Source organism: Elephas maximus, chromosome 11 (assembly GCF_024166365.1).
Source record: "Elephas maximus indicus isolate mEleMax1 chromosome 11, mEleMax1 primary haplotype, whole genome shotgun sequence".
NCBI classification, from domain to species: domain Eukaryota; kingdom Metazoa; phylum Chordata; class Mammalia; order Proboscidea; family Elephantidae; genus Elephas; species Elephas maximus.
Genome location: NC_064829.1, coordinates 92,377,752 through 92,396,079, shown reverse-complemented (window position 1 = coordinate 92,396,079; position 18,328 = coordinate 92,377,752). Strand labels below are relative to the sequence as shown.

General features: G+C 50.6%; 3 protein-coding genes across 4 annotated transcripts in view; 1 reads left to right on the top strand and 2 right to left on the bottom strand.

Annotated features, from left to right (window-relative positions):
- Window positions 1-49: 49 nt before the first annotated feature.
- Window positions 50-1,905, bottom strand: LENG9 (leukocyte receptor cluster member 9). Its single transcript, XM_049900511.1, has one exon. It carries the CDS (start codon window positions 1,653-1,655, stop codon window positions 81-83), a length of 1,575 nt encoding a protein of 524 aa, XP_049756468.1. The 5' UTR covers window positions 1,656-1,905; the 3' UTR covers window positions 50-80.
- Window positions 1,906-2,883: 978 nt separating this feature from the next.
- Window positions 2,884-11,692, bottom strand: CDC42EP5 (CDC42 effector protein 5). 2 transcript variants are annotated; one of them, XM_049900515.1, is made up of 3 exons: window positions 11,470-11,692; window positions 10,853-10,993; window positions 2,884-3,426 (listed from the first exon to the last, which is right to left on the bottom strand). In XM_049900515.1, exon 3 carries the CDS (start codon window positions 3,424-3,426, stop codon window positions 2,971-2,973), a length of 456 nt encoding a protein of 151 aa, XP_049756472.1. In that variant the 5' UTR covers window positions 10,853-10,993; window positions 11,470-11,692; the 3' UTR covers window positions 2,884-2,970. The 2 variants fall into 2 exon arrangements, with proteins under 2 accessions (XP_049756472.1, XP_049756473.1); XM_049900516.1 differs by having other exon boundaries at window positions 10,853-10,989.
- Window positions 10,447-18,328, top strand: part of LOC126086194 (uncharacterized) — a 54,475-nt gene continuing 46,593 nt past the window's right edge. Inside the window, exons 1-4 of the mRNA XM_049902373.1 lie at window positions 10,447-10,535; window positions 10,582-10,730; window positions 10,860-11,065; window positions 11,374-11,511. Of these exons, the coding sequence (XP_049758330.1) occupies window positions 10,447-10,535; window positions 10,582-10,730; window positions 10,860-11,065; window positions 11,374-11,511 (582 nt within the window). The remainder of the gene's footprint in view (window positions 10,536-10,581; window positions 10,731-10,859; window positions 11,066-11,373; window positions 11,512-18,328) is intronic.

Below are 18,328 nucleotides of genomic sequence, written 5' to 3'. Positions count from 1 at the left end.
GGGTTGTTTAGGTATTGGTCCCTGGTTGGTTTGGGGACTGAGATCCAATTTGTCTCACCCTCGCAGTTGGTCTGGGAATGTCACCTCAAGGGGACCTCTGCCAGGGTTTGGTAGGTATTCCCTGCCCTCCCCATGCGGCACAGCCAGAGTCTCTCCACTGGCTGGCTCCCCAGCTCCTGCCTAAGGCTGAACCCTGGTTCTGGGAGGTGGACTGTGGAGCCATGGGACACCTTGGCTAGGGTGAGGTGGGGACACAGCCCTTCTGGGGGCTGTAGCACTCGCAGCCCTTCAGCCTCTAGCCTCTGGCTCAGCACCTGGGCCATACTCTCCAGTGAGGGGGAAGGTGGGGCACAAAGTGCATGATGTCCGAGGAGCACTAGGTCCCTGAACCTCACCTCTGGGGGTGCTCGAAGCCCTGGGTGGGAGAGGGCCTGACTCAGAGCTCGGGCTGCTGCTGCCTCCTCTCCAGGGCCTGCCAGGCGCAGCAGGGCCAGTGTCAGGTGCAGGGCCTGTGAGGGCACCATGAAAGCAGCACAGGATGGAGCCACTTCTGCCAGGTGGGCCTGGGCCCGGGTCACCTCAGCCAGCAGCCCAGGTTCTGTCACTGCGAGGGCCACAAAATGTGTGGGGCGGGGTTGGCGAGAGGCCACAGCCCTGGCCACGACCCTCCTGTCCTCAGTATACTGGGCCCCAGGACCCCACTCCACCTCTGTTTCCTCGGCTGGGCTTCCTTTCCTCAGATGGAGGACATCCGCTTCTGGGGACGACTCTGGGGCTGCCAAGGCGTGTATGTCGCCGCCCGTGAGCGCCATGGTCCTGGCTGCTTCTGTTAGTTCCCTTTCTTTCACTCCGGAGGTGAGGCGCCGTGTCGTGTCTTTCCCTGAGTCTGACTCTGGGGCGACTTGGTCCTCGGCCTCAGTCGCTCTCCACGGTGATTCCTTGCTGCTGGCCCGGCCCAACTCTGTCTTCTTGGCCTTCCCTCGCTCTCGGTTCGTGGCAGATGCCTCCTCCAGGCCCGACTCTGCCAGCACCAGGCTCATGGCATCGGGGCCTCCGATGCCCTGGGCGTCGGCTGCCCCGAGCTCTGCCAAGGCCTGCTCTCCACGCCCTCTGGGCCCCGACTCCTGCTTCTCAGCGTCCAGGGCCCCGGCCTCGTTCCCGTCGAGCGCGTCCCCATCGAGCGCCTCTAGGATAGTGGGCCCGCGGCCGGCCTGGCCGGAGCCGAAGACATGGTCGGTGCGCGAGGCGCGGTCCCAGACGATGCGGCCGCGGAAGCGGAAGTAGCGCACGCGGTGCTGTGGGATCGCCAGGACGCCGGGCCCGAGCGCCGCTAATGGCGCGTCCCAACAGAAGGCAGCGAAGGGCTCTTCGCGCACGCCCAGGAAGCGGTCGGCGTAACCCACCGAGAAGTCGGCCGGGTCTAGGCGCGGGTCCCAGCGGATGCGCTGGATGACCGCGGCGGCCGTGCGCAGCGGCGGCTTCTTGGTCCCGGCCTCAGCCGGGACCGCGCCGCTGGGCCGCGCGGGCGCCGGCGCCCCCGGGTGCTGCTGGCGGCAGCGCGCGCCGAAGCGGCAGCGGCCCTCCAGGAAGAAGCGGCAGGCCGGCGCGGCCGCGGGGCCCCCTGCGGACGGCTCCGGCTCCCCGGCCGCCGCCATAGCGCCCGGAGCAGCGATCCTGTCGGGTCTGACCAGCGCCTGGGGGACCTGCTGTGGCGTCAAGAGCGGCTCTGCCAGCCCCGCCCCGGGAGCCGCGCCCCCGGTGAAACACCACCCAGCGCGCGCGAAGACTCTGCCCCACCCCTCCTGAGACCGCAGTTGTCGTCGGGGAACCTGATCAGGCCTAGTCAGGGTCCATGGGATTCAATGTGCGGCCTCGCCCCTCCAGGACTACTCCGGCTGCGCGATCAGCCGTTGCCTGGAAACCAAGTCCCGCCCCGAAGAGACAGTCGTGGTCCACTTAGGCTCTTGGGAACCTGGCCCCGCCCCCTGGCCGAAAATTTGTGTGGCCCCGCCCCTCTGAGAACGGCTCCCAGCGTTTAGGAAGCCAAGCTCCGCCTTCTAGAGCCCGTTGCGGTCCCTGCAAGTTCTAGGGAGCCTGGCCCCGCCCCCAGGCAGCTTTATTTACATGTGTGGCTCCGCCTCTCCGGGACCTGGGAGAACCTGGTAGCGTTCTCCGCTGGCGCCCGGGCGAACCCGACCTTGCGGCCTCAGAGTGAAACTCAGACTTGGGCTGCTACCATGGCATTCCGCGACACAGTTTACGGGCAAGGTGCCCTGCCCCCAGGACCTTGGCCCTTGAAGCTCTCTAAAAGTGTTCCTGCCTTTTCCTGTTGCAGCCGCTCCCGGAATAAAGGGCGGCTCCACCTGGTCCACCTGGTCAGCGTCCACCTGAGATACGCAGGGCCGGCAGAGGCCCGCCACGTACCCCGCGGGTCTCCCGGCCGGAATGCCGGTCTGGCGGGCAGCGGAGCTCCGTAAATATTTGATGAATGAATGAGGTTGTTGGAGCGGCCACGTCATGACACTGCCCCGGCCTCTCTTAAAGGAACCTCACCTCAGCCCACCAGGGAGGTCTCCAACCTGAACCTGGCTGGTCCAGCCCCCGTGGCGACCAGAACTCCGGGTGGTAGACCTGGCTCTGTCTCTGCCAAAGTTCTTAAAGGCGTTAGGACCCCATCACCCCCCCATCTTCAATCACCCCTTCCTCGTCTCCCATCACCCCTCCTCTGGGAACCCGTTACCCCTATCCCATCTTCCATCACCCCTTCCTTGGGCCCCATTACCCCTACCTCGTCTCCTATCTCCCCTTCTCCAGGAACCCATTATCCCTCCTCCGGGGCTCCATCGCTCCTCCCTCCGGGCCTCCCCCCTTCCTCAGTGCAAAGTGAGCAGACAGAGCCTGGGACCGAGACCATTGCCGTTTATGTATAAAGATGTGGGGTGCAGCGCGGAAGAAAGCAGGGCGCGGGGGCTACAGGCCGATAACGTCGTCCAGCTCGAGGTCCGCGCTGGGGCGGCAGTGGGCCCGGGGGTGCTGGGCGCCCGAGCCGGGGTCCAGGTCGGGCTTGGCGGCCGCCGCCCCCGGGCGCCCCGCGTCCATGACACCCAGCACCGCGTCCAGCATGGAGGGGCCCAGATCCAGGTGGAAGGACAGCAGCGGGTCGGCGGGTGCGCGGAGCGCGGGCGCCGGGGGCTGTGGGACCGTGGGCGGCGGCGTGCAGCGCGGGGCCACCACAGGCGGCGCCCGGGGCTCGGGGGGCGGTCCGCCGCCGTGGCGGCTCAGGAACGAGGTGTCCCCGAAGGCGTCACCGCCGCGCCCCACATGCAGCGTATGCCGGAAGTCGCCGAGCGGCGCGGAGATGGACAGGGCGCCGCGCTCTGGCCGCTTCTTCGGCTGCGCGGAGCCCAGCTGCTTCAGCACCGGCATCTGGGGGAACACGAGCGGTTCAGGGCTGCCTGCATCCCACAACTCCCAATTCAGTGTCCCCAGCCCGTGCTATTTCAAAGGGCGATGATGATATGATTAATCCCATTTTACAGATGGATAAACTGAGGCTGCAAGGGGCTCAAGGTCAGAACTGCTTACTCAAATCCCTGACCCAAATCTAGGACTGCCTGACTTCAAAATGGTCGTGGTCACCACGCTAGGCTGATTCTCGTTAAGAACTTTTGAGCCTTCCATCTAGGGTCACCGATTCATAGTGACCCTAGATGGAAGGCTCAAAGGTCAGAATTGGAAACCCTGGTGGCATAGTGGTTAAGAACTACAGCTGCTAACCAAAAGGTCAGCAGTTCAAATCCACCAGGCGCTCCTTGGAAACTATGGGGCAGTTCTATTCTGTCCTATAGGGTCGCTATGAGTCGGAATCCACTCGATGGCAATGGGTTTGATTTGGCTTATGAGTTGGAATCAATTGACTGCAACGGGTTTGGGTTTTTTTGCTTTATAGGCTAGGCCAGGGCCCCTGGTGGTGAAGTGGTTAAAGACATCAACTGCTAACATAAAAGTCGTTTGTTGAAACTCAGAAAAAGATGTGGTAGTTAGTTGCTTCTGTAAAGATTAGAGCCTTGAAAAAAAAAAAAAAAGATTATAGCCTTGGAAACCTTATGGGGCAGTTCTCCTCTGTCTTACAGGGTCACTATGTGTCGAAACCAACTCTGAGACCAAGGGGTTTGATTTCTATTTTTTGTTTGTTTTGGTTTAGGTCAGGCAGGAGTCCCTGGGTGGCAAAAACTGTTTTTGCACTCAGTTGCTAACCCAAAGGTTGGAGGTTCCAGCCCACCCAGGGGCACCTCAGAAGAAAGGCCTGGAGATCTACTTCCAAAAAGTCAGCCATTGAAAACCCTATGGAGCACAGTTCTACATTGGCACACTTTGGGACACCATGAGTCAGAATTCACTAGCTGGCTACTGGTATAGGCCAGGTAATGAGAAATGTGCTTCACAAGCCCCTGGGGACTGATTCCCAAACTTGACTGATAGAAAACTCCAGCCTCTCAAAGATGGATATTCTTAGGCCCCTCCCTCCTCTGAAGGCAGGGCTGACCTGTCCATTGTGAGTAAGCACAGCCCAGGGCCCATGATACTTGGAGAGACCTATGAAAATGTTTTATTTCTTTTAAGATCAGAAGAAAAAATGAATATAATGCAGCCTGGACTGTATTTGTCTTTATACCAGTGGCTGTACAGGATTCGAAGAATGAATAGAAATACCCTCCACCCTCTTCCCAGACCCTGAAACTTGGCCACTTTTTATGGAACTTCTGGGAGGGAATTTGATGACCATGATGCTTTTGTTTTAACAGTCTCCGTTATGGTAACAAAAACTTTTTGACAGCTCCACCTTTTGACAGCTGTATGACCATAGATAAGTTACTTAATCTCTCTTCCTTTCTGTAAAATGGATAAAACAACACTACCTGCCTTGCAGGGTCTCCTTGGGTGTTGCAAACAGTTACCCTCCCTACTAACCTAAGAGCCCTGGTGGCACAGTGGTTAAGCACTCAGCTGCTAACCTAAAGATCAGTGGTTTGAACTCACCAGCCGCTCTGCAGGAGAAAGATGTGGCAACCTGCTTCCGTAAAGATTTACAGTCTTGGAAACCTTAAGGGGCACTTCTATTCTGTCCTATAGTGTCCCTATATAAGGTCGCTACGAGTCAGAATTCAACTCGACAGCAATGGGTTTGCTAACCTAAATGTTGGTGGTTCAAACCCAACCAGAGGCACTTGGAGAGGAAGTCCTGGTGGTCTGCTCCCATAGAGGTAGTTGTGTGTCATCGAGTTGTTTCCGACTCACAGAGACCCCTTGTGACAGAGTAGAACTGCCCCACAGGGTTTTCTTAGCTATAATCTTTATAGGAGTGGATTGCCAAGTCTTTTCACCTGCAAAACTGCTTGTGGGTTCAGACCACCAGTCTTTTGGTTAGCAACTGAGTGCTTAACTGTTGCACCACCAGGGCTCCTCTGTAAAGATTACCACCCAGAAAACCCTCTGGAGCAGTTGTACTCTATAACACATGGAGTTGCCATGTGTCAGAATCAACTCCATAGTACCTAACAACATTTTACAGATAGGAGTCCCTGGGTGGCTCAAACAGTTAAGTGCTCGATTATTAACCCAGAGGCACCTCAGAAGAAAGGCCTGGCGGTCTGCTTCCGAAAGGTCACAGCCATGAAAACAGTTCCACTCTGCATACATGGGGTCGCCATGAGTTGTAATCAACTGGACAGCAACTAGTTTTTCATTTTGCAGATGAATAATGAAGCTGGGGGCAAGGAGGGGAATTTGTGTGATGTTGTTAAGAAGAGGCCCTGAGCTCCCAGATGACTCCCTTCTCTCTCCTCCATCTCTGTAGTGTTCCTCGAACTTCTCTGAATGCCCCCAAATGAATATTTTTTTATTGTAACTCAGCACACAATCCCCACTCCCACATTAAAAAAAAAAACAAAAACTCTGCTGCCATCGTGCCAATTCCTACTCATGGCAACTGAATGGATTGAAATGTGTTCCCCCAAAATAATGTGTTGTAAATCTTAACCTCTTTCTATGCCTGTGGTTAAAATCTCTTTTGGGAATAGGTTGTCTCTGTTATGTTAATGAGGCAGGATTAGTATAAAAAAACCAAAAACCAAACCCAGTGCCCTCGAGTTGATTCCGACTCATAGCGACCCTATGGGACAGAGTATAACTGCCCCATAGAGTTTCCAAGAAGCGTCTGGCTACGCCACCAGGGTTTCCAGGATTAGTATAAGGTGTGCTTTAAGTCAATCTCTTATAACATATAAAAGGTGCAGATTGAGCAAGCAGAAACGGAGGAACATAGATGCCAAGCCACATAGAGATCTCCAAGGAACCAGGAAACAGAAGCTGAAAAGACAAGGGCCTTTCCCCAAAGCCGGCAGAAGGAGAAAGGTTTCCCTGTGAGCCATTGCCCTGAATTCAGACTTCTAGCCTCCGAAACTGTGAAAAAATTAATATCTATTTGTTAAAAAGCCATCCACTTCTGGTATTTCTGTTATAGCAGCACTGGATAACTGAGACAGCGACCCCATGTGTTACAGAGCAAAACTGCTCCACAGGGTTTTCAATGGCCGTAATCTTACAGAAGCAGATCGCCAGGCCCCTCTTTGTGGAGCTATTGGGTGGATTTGAACCGCCAACCTTTGTTACTAAAAAACAAACAAACAAACAAACCCATTGCCGTCCAGTCAATTCTGACTCATAGTGACCCTAACAGGGCAGAGTGGAACTGCCCCACAGGGTTTCCAAGGAGCACCTGGTGGATTCGAACTGCTAACCTTTTGCTTAGCAGCCGTAGCATTTAACCACTACGCCACCAGGGTTAGTAGTTGAGTGTAAACCATTTGTGCCACCCAGGGAGTCTTCACACACACACACACACACACACACACAAACAAAAAGTTATGAAACAAAGGCATACTCTGGCATCACGCTAGGCACTTTGATACTTTCAATTCTCATCTATTTTAGTTTTTAAAAAATGTTGACCTCAACTCACGCATGACTCTCCATCTGCAACTTTAAACAAAAATCATCTCTCATTGCTAGCAGTGCCCACTACTTCCTCTGCCACGAGTTAGTGCTAAAAAGTGCAGAACTCCCAGAGCTGCCTGCCCAGTGTTGAATCTGCCTCTGCCAATTGCTGTGGGGCTTTGGGCAAGTTACTTAACCTTTCTGACCTCATTTCCTACTTCATAGTCTTTTTTGCAAGAATTGGTGAGATTACGTATGAAAGCCTTAGCATAGTAGGCAGCATACAGTAAATGTTCAATACGTGCTCAGAGAAGTCCCAGCTTGGTTCACTTTCTCCACGTTGTGGAGAAGGAAACAGATACTCAGAGAGGGTATGTGATTTGCCCAAGGTCACACAGCCAGAGCCAGGAGTCAAGGTCAGCTCTGTCTGACTCTTGAGCCCAAGTGCCTTCCATTGACAGCTGCCTCTTGAACTGACTGCCCCACAACCAGTAAACCAGATGCCATCAAATCTATTCTGACTCATGGTGACCCTATGTATGTCAGAGTAGAAATGTTCTCCATAGAGTTTTCCTTTCTTTCTTTAAAAGATAATACTGCATTTTCAATGAAAGTTTACACTGCAATTTAGGTTCCCATTTAACAATTTCTACACAGGTTGTTCAGTGACATTGGTTACATTCTTCACAATGCTTGAACATTCTCGTTATTTCCATTCTGGTTGTTCTGTTTCCATGAATCTAGTTTCTCTGCACCCTTATATTCTCATCTTTGTTTTAAAGTACTTGTTGACTGTTTGGTCTTATAGAGGTGATTTTTTTTTAAGGAGCACAGTACTCACAAGTGATATTATTTTTTTGAGCCAATTTATTTAGCTACAAGGCAGTGGTAGAAGTGCTCAAAAATTATTGCACTAAGAATCACTTGGGAATCTTGTTAAGCTGTAGATTCTGATTCAGTACATCTGGAGTGGAAAGGCAAATTCTTGGCTAGGGGTCAAACTGGAATGAACTGGTTTGAAGCCCTGCTACAAGGTGACCTCAGAGGTTAGTTTCAGTTCAAGGTTTGAAAAGTACCTCAGGGCAATCATCTCCAGGAGTCCTCTAGTCTCAACCAGTCCGGTAGGTCTATTTTATCTATTATTATTATTTTTTAGGTATTTGAGGTTCTGTTCCACCTTTTTCTCCCGTTCCATAGGGTTCTCAATGACTGATTTTTCGTAAGTGGATTGACAGGCCTTCCTTCTGAGGCACCACTGCACAGACTCGAATCTCCAACCTTTCAGTTAGCAGCCAAGGGGTTAACCATTTGCACTACCAGGAACTCCTCTCCCTATGACAGCTCTCAGCTAATGTCTCTTCTCCCTGCCCAGCCCCTAGTTTGGCCCTGGAAATGCCCCTCACTTGGTCCTTCCATTGCCCTCCTAGGCAGGTAGGTGCCTCCAAAACTTTCCAGCAACAAGTTAAGATCTTGGTTTTGGACATCACATACATACGGTCTTGAATGTCATCATTTTCTTTTGGTGTGACCCTGAAATGACTTCCTCAATCTATGCTTCAGTTTTCTCCTTCGAAAAGGGAATCAGAATTCCTGTTTGCTAGAAGATGTTGTAAGAAGCCCTGGTGGCACAACACTTAAACTCTCAGCTGCTAACTGAAAGGTTGATGGTTGGAATACCACCCCCTCCAGCAGCTCCATGGGAGAAAGACCTGGCAATCAGCTCCCATAAAGATTACAGCCTAGAAAACTCTCTTTGTCAGTTCTCCTTTATCACACGGGGTCACTATGCGTCGGAATCAATTCGATGGCACCTAACACCAAGAGTTGCTGGAAAGTATAGGAGTCTGGGTGGTGCAAATGGTGAACACAGTTGGTTGCTAATCAGAAGGTTGGAGGTTCAAGTGCCTCGAAGAAAGACTTGGCAGTCTACTTCCAAAAGATCACAACTATTGAAAACCCTGTGGAGCACAGTCATACGTGGGGTTGCCATGAGTTGGGATTGACTTGACAGCAACTGGTTTACTGGTGGTTATGAAGTATACTCATGATGCTAACATTCTATTTCTCAAGTACTTAATCTGGGCCAGGCACTGGCCTAGCTGCTTGGCATGGGTGAACTAACTCATTCAGTCCTCATAAAAACCCAATGACAGGGAGACTACTATTACACTGTCTGTTTTACAGATGGAGCCCTGGTGTCACAGTGGTTAAGAACTTGGCTGCTAATCAAGAGGTCAACAGCTCAAATCCACCAGCCTTTCCAGTTGGAATCAACTCAACAGCAAAGGGTTGGTTTTGGTTTGGTTTTACAGGTGTGGAGACTGAGACACAGAGATTAAGCAACTGGTCCTAAGTCAGACAGTAGCCAATGTGGGAGGCAAGATTTTGAAGCCAGGCAGATGAACTGCAGAATCTAAAGATAATGTTGTCTTGCTAACAGCATCCCTATGATAGGATCTACCCCTGTCAGTCAGTTTGTTGTACTGAGGTGGGTTGGTGGTATTGTGATACTTGGCAGCTATGCCAACAGTATTTCAAATACCAGCAGGGTCACCCATGGTGGACAGGTTTCAGTGGAGCTTCCAGACTAAGGCAGACTAGGAAGAAAGACCTGGTGATCTGCTCCCCAAAATTAGCCAATGAAAACCCTACGGAACACAACAGACTACTGTCATATAGTGCTGGAAGATGACCCCCTAGGTTGGAAGGCGCTACACAATTTCACAACAATGGACTCAAACATAGCAGGGATCATGAAGATGGCATAGGACCCACAATGTTTTGTTCTATTATACACAAGGTTGCCATGAATCTGAATCGACTTGACGGCAACTAGCAACAATGAGCACAGCAATAGATAGGGTAGGCGTGCAACCCATGGAGGGAAAGATGTTTTGATTTGAATACAAAGGCCAGGGATTTCCTTACACTCTTGACTGTCTTTGTTTTTCTTTTCCATTCCAGAGGAGAACAACAACTTAGAAATAGATTTTGAATGCCACTTCTCTTCCATAGCTCAAAGACCTTGGGCAAGTCACTACCCTTCTCAAAGCCTTGGTTTCCCCTTAGATGGAAAGCTCAAGTCTCCCTGTAGGAGTCTCTGGGTGGTGCTGACTACTAGCTAAAAGGTTGGCGGTTGGAGTCCATTCAGAGGCACCTGGGAAAAAAGGCCTGGAGGTCTGTTTCTGAAAGGTGACAGCCTTGAAAGCCCTGTGGAGCAGTTCTACTCTGCACGCATGGGATCGCCATGAGTTGGAATCAAATAGAGGGCGACTAACAACAACAGTCTCCTCTAGACTCCTCTAGCAGAGTTGGTGTGTTTGATACAGTGAGGTCATGCTTGGAAAAAGCCCGTCACACGGTGGAGGCTGAGTACAGAGGGGCTGTTGTTTGTCACAAATGTGAAACAGGCAGAAAGTGCAGGGGCTGGACCCCGGGAACCCTGACTTCATGCGCTCAGCACAGTGGTCCTCTGCCTCCACCCACCCATCTCCGGTCTTTCCTGCCCAGGCAGCTCTGCGGATCCAGCTGCAGGAGTGGTGGGGGAGCCACAGCTGGCTCTGGCTTGCCCCTGTCCTTCCTCAGTCCCAGCCCCACCAGCACGGAAATAACAACCCGCTCCAGATCCGGTCGGACTGGTTCTCAGCCCCGTGAGAGACAGGGGGAGCCGGGTCGGGCTGAGGCAGGGCCCGGTGACACCGGATTGGGAGACCCCAGACCCCCTTCGGACTGCAGTACGCGTGCTTCCTGAGGCCACGTGGCTGCGGTTGGGACTTCAGCGACAGCTCTGTCTTTGGCTGGCTGTCCCTCTTTTCTCCGGACTGGACCGGGTCCCTAGCCCACCACTGCCCCTCACCTTGTAGCCCTCGCTGAGCGGGGCAAGGGCTCTCGCAGGCTCCGGCTCAAGCTGGGAACCCCTCTCCCAGCCTCCAAGTCGGCCACCGCCCCCTGGTCCCGGGCTCGCGCCTTCTTCCTTCTTCCTCCGGGCGGGATCTACCTGGCAAAGGAAGTGCCATGCAGAACCAGGAGCGAGATCCAGGACCCAGGCACCCGGGCCCACAATGCCAGAGTGCCCAGGCCCCAAGGATCCAGGTTCTCATCCCTCCCCTCTCTTAGCTTCCAGGAGCCCTGGCTTCCAGCCCCCTTCTCCCTCAGATCTGGGCGTCCAGCCTCTAAACTCCTTCAGACCCAGGAGTCTCAGTCTCCACCACCACCCCCTCCCTTCAGACCCAGGAGTCCAGGTCTTCAGCCCCTCCTCTCTCAAGCCCAGGGATCCGGACCCCTAGCCCCCTCCTCTCTCAGACCAAGAGTCCCAGCCTCCAGCCCCTTCATCCCTCAGACCCAGGAGTCCTGTAACCAGCCGCCTTCTCTCCCAAGACCCAAGAGTCCAGGCCTCCAGGCCCCCTCTTCTCCCAGGAGTCCAGGTCCCCAGATCCTCGTTCCTCAGGCCCAGGAGTCCCGGCCCTTCTCTACCTGCACCAGGAGCTGAAGTGTCAGCCCCTCTCGGGGGCCATGGTGGGAGCCCAAGCCGGTGCGGAATCACCTCCCAGTCTGGCTCAGCCCGGGGCAGGGAGGGTTAAGGCTCAGGCCCCTCCCAGCCTTCCTGATCCCCCAAAAGTTTGCCTCTAGGATTTAAAGGACAAGAGAGCACTGGTGGACAAGCAGGGGCCCCTAAGGGCTGATTGTGGGGGCGGGAGAAGCCTGGGGCGGGGTGTGCAGGGAGGACACACCGCGGGTGTGGGGGAGGGACAGGACGCACCCCCCATCCCGGCCCCTCCCCCTGCCCAGCCTGGAATTTCCTGAAACTGGGGAAGTCTGGCTGTTTGGAAGAGTAATTTCTTCCAGATTGCTGCTGTTGGTGGTTGTGGTGGGTAGGAGGAGATTGGGAGAGAGAAAAAATGAAAAAGAGAGATAGAGAGGCAGAGTCCAGGGAGAGGATGGAAGGGACCTGAGAGGTACAGCCCTGCCCTGTTTTGGGGGAGTCCCCTGTATTAATGTCCCTGCTTGAAGCCACCCCTCTATACAAAGGACATTACATCACCCTGGATGCCTGTCTTTAGCAGAGCAAAAAGAGTCAGATGTGGGTGATAGGAAGGCCCCTCTTGGGCTAATTCCAGCCATGGATGGCCCGAAGTGTGGGAGAGGGAGGCAGAGGCCCAGGGAGGAGGCTGGTGCAGTGGCTCCACCTTGAGCTGGGGCTGTGGACATAGAAACCTGACAGTCAATTTAAGAGACAACCAGGAAGTGCTACTTGCACTGGATCTTGAAGAGTGAGTGGGAATTGTATGGGAATCACCAAGGCCAGGTAGAGCAGAGGGCACTGGGGCATGGGGCAGAGTTTGGTTTGCTTGCAGAGATCAGATAAATGCAGGTCACTAGAGGCTTGAATGTCATACGGAGCTTAGACTTTGTCCTTGGGGAATCAAGGCAGGGTGCTGAACAGAGGCAGGACAGGTCAGACCTAGGGCCTAGAAAGTTCCCTCTGGGATCCGTGTGAACGTTGGCAGGGCTGGGACTAACACCCAGAGCAAAATTTAAGAGGAAGGGGATCACCAAAAACTTAGTACCGGTTGCCATCAAGTCAATTCCTACTCACAGCGACCCTATAGGACAGAACAGAACTGCTCCATAGGGTTTCCAAGGCTGTAATCTTCACAGATGCCAACTGCCACATCTTTTTCTTGCAGAGCAGCTGAACGCCCAATCTGTTGGTTAGTAGCTGCGCGTTTAATCATTGCGCCACCAGGGCTTTTTTTTAATTATAGATGGTTATCAAATATTTTTTATTGAGGTGAAATACACATAACATAAAATTAACTATTTTGAAGTGAATAATTCAGTGGCATTTAGGACATCCACAATCTTGTGCAACCATCACCCCTGTCTAGTTCTAGAATGTTTTCATCACCCCCAAAGGAAACCCCGTACCCATGAAGCAGTCACTCCCCGTTCTCCCCTTCGCCCCCAGCCCCTGACAACCACTAATCTGCTTTCTGTCTGTGGATTTGTCTATTCTGTACGTTTCATTTAAATGGAATCACATAATACCTGGTCTTTCTGTGACTAGCTTCTTTCGCTTATCATAATGTTTTCAAAAGAGTCCCTGGATGGCACAAAGAGTTAAGCGCTTGGCTACTAGCTGAAAGTTTGGTGGTTCCAACCCATCCAGAGGCACCTTGGAAGATAGATCTGGTGATCTGCTTCCAAAAGATCACAGCCTGGAAAACCCTTTTGAGCAGTTCAGCTCTGCACGCATGGGGTCACCATGAGTTGGAACAGACTGTACAGCAACTAACAACATGCCAGTGATTGTGAGGATGACACAGGACCTGGCAACGTTTCATGCTGTTGTACATAAGGTCTCCATGAGTTGGAGTCAAACTGAAGGCAGATTATCTATCTATCTATCTATCTATCTATCTATCTATCTATCTATCTATCTATCTATCTATCTATCTATCTATCTATCTATCTATCTATCTATCTATCTATCATCTATCTATCTATCATCTATCTATCTATCATCTATCTATCTATCATCTATCTGTCTGTCTATCTAGCTATCTATCTAATCTATCTATCAAGGAGCTCTGGTGACCCAGTGGTTAAGCAGTAGGCTGCTAACCAAAAGATCAGCAGTTTGAACGTACCAGCTGCTTCAGGGGAGAAAGGTGCAGCAGTCTGCTTCTGTAAACATTTACGGCCTTGGAAACCCTATGGGGACAGTTCTACTCTGTCCTATAGGGTGACTATAAGTCGGAATCGACTCAACAGCAATGGATTATTTACCTACCTACCTATCAGTTTAAAACAATACACAACTATTATCTCAGTTTCTGTAGGTCAGAAAGCTGAATGAGCTCAGTGAGGTCTTCTTAGGGTCTCACAAGGCTGAAATCAAGGTGTCAACAAGACTGCGTTCCTTACTGGAAGCTCTGGAGAAGAATCCACTTCTAAGCTCATCTGGGTTGTTGGCTCAGTTCAGTTCCTTGTGGCTGTAGGACTGAGGCCCCCGTTTCCTCACTGGCAGTTAGCTAGGGGCTTGTAGAGGCTATATCTGGCATTCCATGTGACCCGTCCAGCAACAACCGGGCCAAGTTGCTCTCACACTTCGAATCTCTCTGACTTCTCCTTCTGCCTCATCTCCCTGACTCCAGAACCAGAAGGTTCTGTGCTTTTAAGGGCTCATGTGAGTACCTGGGTGGTGCAAGCAATTAAGCACTTGTCTACTAACCAAAAGGTTGGTAGTTCAAATCCACCCAGAAGTGCCTCAGAAGAACGGCCTGGTGATATAATACTGGAAGATCGCAGCCATTGAAAATCCTATGGTGGCAGTTCTACTTTGACACACTTGGGTCCCCATGAGTTGGAAATGACTCGATGACAACCGGTTTTTTGTTTTTTGGTGATTAGATTAGGCTCATCTGGATAACTCCTATCTTAAACCCATAACCTTAATTACATCTGCAAAGTCCCTTTGTCACGTAATGTAACATATTTACAGTTTCCAGGGATTAGGGATTTGTTATGGATTGAATTGTGTCCCCCCAAAATATGTATTGGAATCCTCACCCCTATACCTGTGGGTGGAAACTCTGGTGGCATAGTGGTTAACAGTCTGGTCGCTCGAATCCACCAGCTGCTCCTTGGAAACCCTATGGGGCAGTTCTACTTTGTTGTATAGGGTCCCTGTGAGTCAGGATTGGGTTTTCTTGGTTATGTTAATGAGGTCATATCAGTGTAGGGTGGGTCCAAAACCTAATCACTTCTGAGCAGTATAAAGGGCAGCATAGAGATAAAGACAAGCAAGCACAAATGGGGGAAAGATAGATGCCACGTGGAGATCAATGCTGGGGCTACAAAAGCTAGAGACAAGGATTTTCTCCCAGAGCTGGCAAAGAGCCTTCTTGAGGAGCCGGTGCCCTGAATTTGGACTTATAGCCTCCTGAACTGTGAGAAAATAAATTTCTCTTCTTTATAGCCACCCACTTGTATTTCTGTTATAGCAGCCCTAGGTAACTAAAACAGGTATGGACATCTTGGGAGGACCATCCTGCCTACCACAATGACCTTCAAAGGTCTAGTCCTGGGGCATGGTGGCGTCACACCAAAATGGACAACCTGGGAAGGAAAGTGAGCCTGAGAGAGAAGCTGGAGGTGGTGGCCTGGAAATACTGAAGCAGGCCTGGCCTTATAGGTATACAACCTGTGCAGTCACACGGGGCTCCTGGCTCAAAAGGGCCTCATGTTTGGTTTAAGGCTCTGCTGCTGCTATCTTGAATTCTTAATCATTTTGAACAAGGGGTACCCCATCTTCATTCTGCATAGTTTTCACAAATTGTCTAGCCAGCCCTGGTTTGAAATGCGGGAAGAGCAGAGTGCCCAGGCCAAAGCATTGGAGAAAGGCAACATTTGAGAGATAAGAAGGAAAGGAAGTTGGATAAGGTCCTGGCCATAGCCAGAGAGAAAGAAGGAGGAGAGAGGTGTGTTCCAGAAGCCAGGGGAAGAGAAGAGGCACAGTCTCCTCTGCCATCTCAAAAGCAGGTCAAGTATGATAAAGACGTCCACTGGATTTAGTAACAACCCAGAGGCCCCTGGTGACCTGAGTGAGAGCTGACCCAAGGGAGCTAGGACAGCAGAAGCCAGATTGCTGAGGGGGGAGAAGAGAGAGAGTGAAGAAGTGAGGTTGGACAGAGAAGTCATCAGATAACTCAGAGAGTCCACTGAGAGAGGAAGAAGAGAGAGATATAGTATCTGGAAGGATAGCTGGGGTCAACAGTTTTTGTTTGGTTCCTTTATTTTGATAATCTTGCTACTACTTTATTTCTTTTTTACAAACTAATTTGTAATTATACAAATGATACATGAACACATTCTGCTGGGAAAACTAAGACATGACTAATCAGGTTCTGATGATCTCAACCAATTCAATCTCCAGCTCACCCCTGTCATTAGTTTGGGGTGAATACTTGTTGACCTGGGCTAGACAGTATGGGCTTAGACACACTGATTTAAGTTTCTCAGCCTCAACACAATTGCTATTTGGGGCTGAGCATTCCTTTTTTTTTTTTAATAGTATTGTGTTTTCAGTGAAGGTTTACACAGCAGTTTAGGTTCCCATTCAACAATTTCTACACAAATTGTTTGGTCACATTGGTTACATTCTTCACAATGCATGAACATTCTCATTATTTTCATTCTGGTTGTTCTGTTTCCATTAATCTAGTTTCACTGCCTCTTAATATTATCATCTTTGTTTTAAAGTAATTGTTGACCATATAGATGATTTTTTAAAGGGGCACAGTACTCACAGGTGATATTCTTTATTTTGTAAGCCATCTGTCATTTATCTAAAAGGTGACATCAGGGATTAGCTTCCTCCAGTCTCAATTGGTCCAGTAAGTCTGTTTTTTGTTTTTAAGAATTTGAAGCTCTGTTCCACGTTATTCTCCCATTCTATCAGGGTCCTTCTACTGTGGCCTTGATCAGAATAGTCACCATCTAGTTCTTCTGGTCTCAAGGTAGATGAGGCTGTGGCTCATGAAGACTATTAGTCCTGTAGACTAGTTTCTTCTTTGAGTCTTTGCTGTCCTTCTTCCTCTTTTGCTCTGGATGAGTGGAGACCAATAATTGTATCTTAGATGGCCACTCGCAAGCTTTTAAGACCACAGACACTACTCACCAAACAAGGATATAGAACGTAACTTTATGAACTGTATTATGTGGGACTGGATCATTCTTGTGGGGGACCATCCTGTACATTGTAGGATATTGAGCAGCATCTCTGGCTTCTACCCATTAGATGCCAGTAGCAACCCCCAGCCCCATTTTGACAACCAACAATCTCTCCAGACATTGCCAAGTATCCCCCCGGGCAGGAGGAGGAGTAACCCCTGATTGAAAACCACTGATATAGATGGTGCCCAAAGAAAACAGCACAATTTAAATACAGAAATGGAATTCTACTGGTTGGTTTTTGGGCTATCACTTTTATTTTCTACTTAACAATGTATTTTGGGAATTGTTCGTTGTTGGCATAGACAGGCGTTAAAATCTTGCTGTTGTTGTTAGCTGCCGTTGGGCCAACCCCCAACTCATGGCTACCTCATGCACAAGACTATTAGACTGGTGTAATCCATTGGACTTTCACTGGCTGATTTTTGGAAGGAGATCACCAGGCCTTTCTTCCTGGCCTATTTTAGTCTGGAAGCTCTGCTGAAACCTGTTCAGCATCGTAGTAACACACAAGCCTCCACTGGCAGGTGAATGCTGGCTGGACTTCAGTTTCATTGTCTGGGAATCAAACCTGAGTTCCCCACATGGGAGGTGAACTCTAACGCTGAACCACCACTGCCTTGTGTCAGTGCTATGAAGACGGTAAGTACTAATACTACTAATAATAGCAGTTAACATTTACTGAGTGCTTAAAATCTGTGAGGAGCTGCTCTAAACATTTTCCTTACGTGACCTCATTTAATCCTTGCAGCAATTCTGTGAGGGCTGATATTATTATTTCCATTTTACAGATGGGCAAACTGAGGCACAGAGTGGTTAGGCAATTTAGCTAAAGTAGCTAGTAAGTTGTGCAGATGGTATTTGAACTCAGTCAGAGCAGGAGAGATGGAAGATACAAGAGAGGCTGAGATCTATGTGGAGAGGTCCCTCCCAGGAGCAAGGAAGAAGGGGATTTTCCCATAACTTCCTGAGATGATTTAAATGTCCTGTTATCTGTGTTGTCCAATACATTAGCCACTGGCCACAAGTGGCTATTAAGCACTTGAAATATGGCTAGTGCAACCGAGGAATTGAAGCTTCAATTTTACTTAATTTTAATTGATTTAAGCTTAGATAGTCGCATGTGGCCAGTGGCCACCATATTGGATGGCACAGATATAGGGTACTTGAGGAGGGTTCAGCCCAGGGCAAGGGGAGGCTGCCTCTTGGATTGAGCAGCAGGAAAGGAGGAGGGGGTACCTGTAGCCTGGGCCAGTTTGTAGGTGAGGTAGGAGCTTGCAGAGGCTCTTACTCACTGGCCTAGCATTTCTCAGTGAGTAGGAGGCTGGAGTCCCTGCTGAGACATGGGGTGGGGAAAGGGTGATACGTTAGATTAGCAGGAGCTGGAAGGAAGGGGAAGCTGTCTAGGAACCTAGCCCCGGAGGACAATATGTGTTGAGCACTTGCTGTATGCTAGGTCCTGTTCTAAGCACTTCTCACATATTATCTCATTTAATCTTCACAACAACCTAGGAGAGAGGTACTATCATTATTTCCACTGAACAGATGAGCAGACTGAGTCAGAAAGTATTATGAATTATTCCCCCCAAAAGATATA

Excerpts from the sequence above, each read along its gene's own strand:
- LENG9 (XM_049900511.1), bottom strand. The coding sequence starts at position 1,655 with ATGGCGGCGGCCGGGGAGCCGGAGCCGTCCGCAGGGGGCCCCGCGGCC.
- CDC42EP5 (XM_049900515.1), bottom strand. The coding sequence starts at position 3,426 with ATGCCGGTGCTGAAGCAGCTGGGCTCCGCGCAGCCGAAGAAGCGGCCA.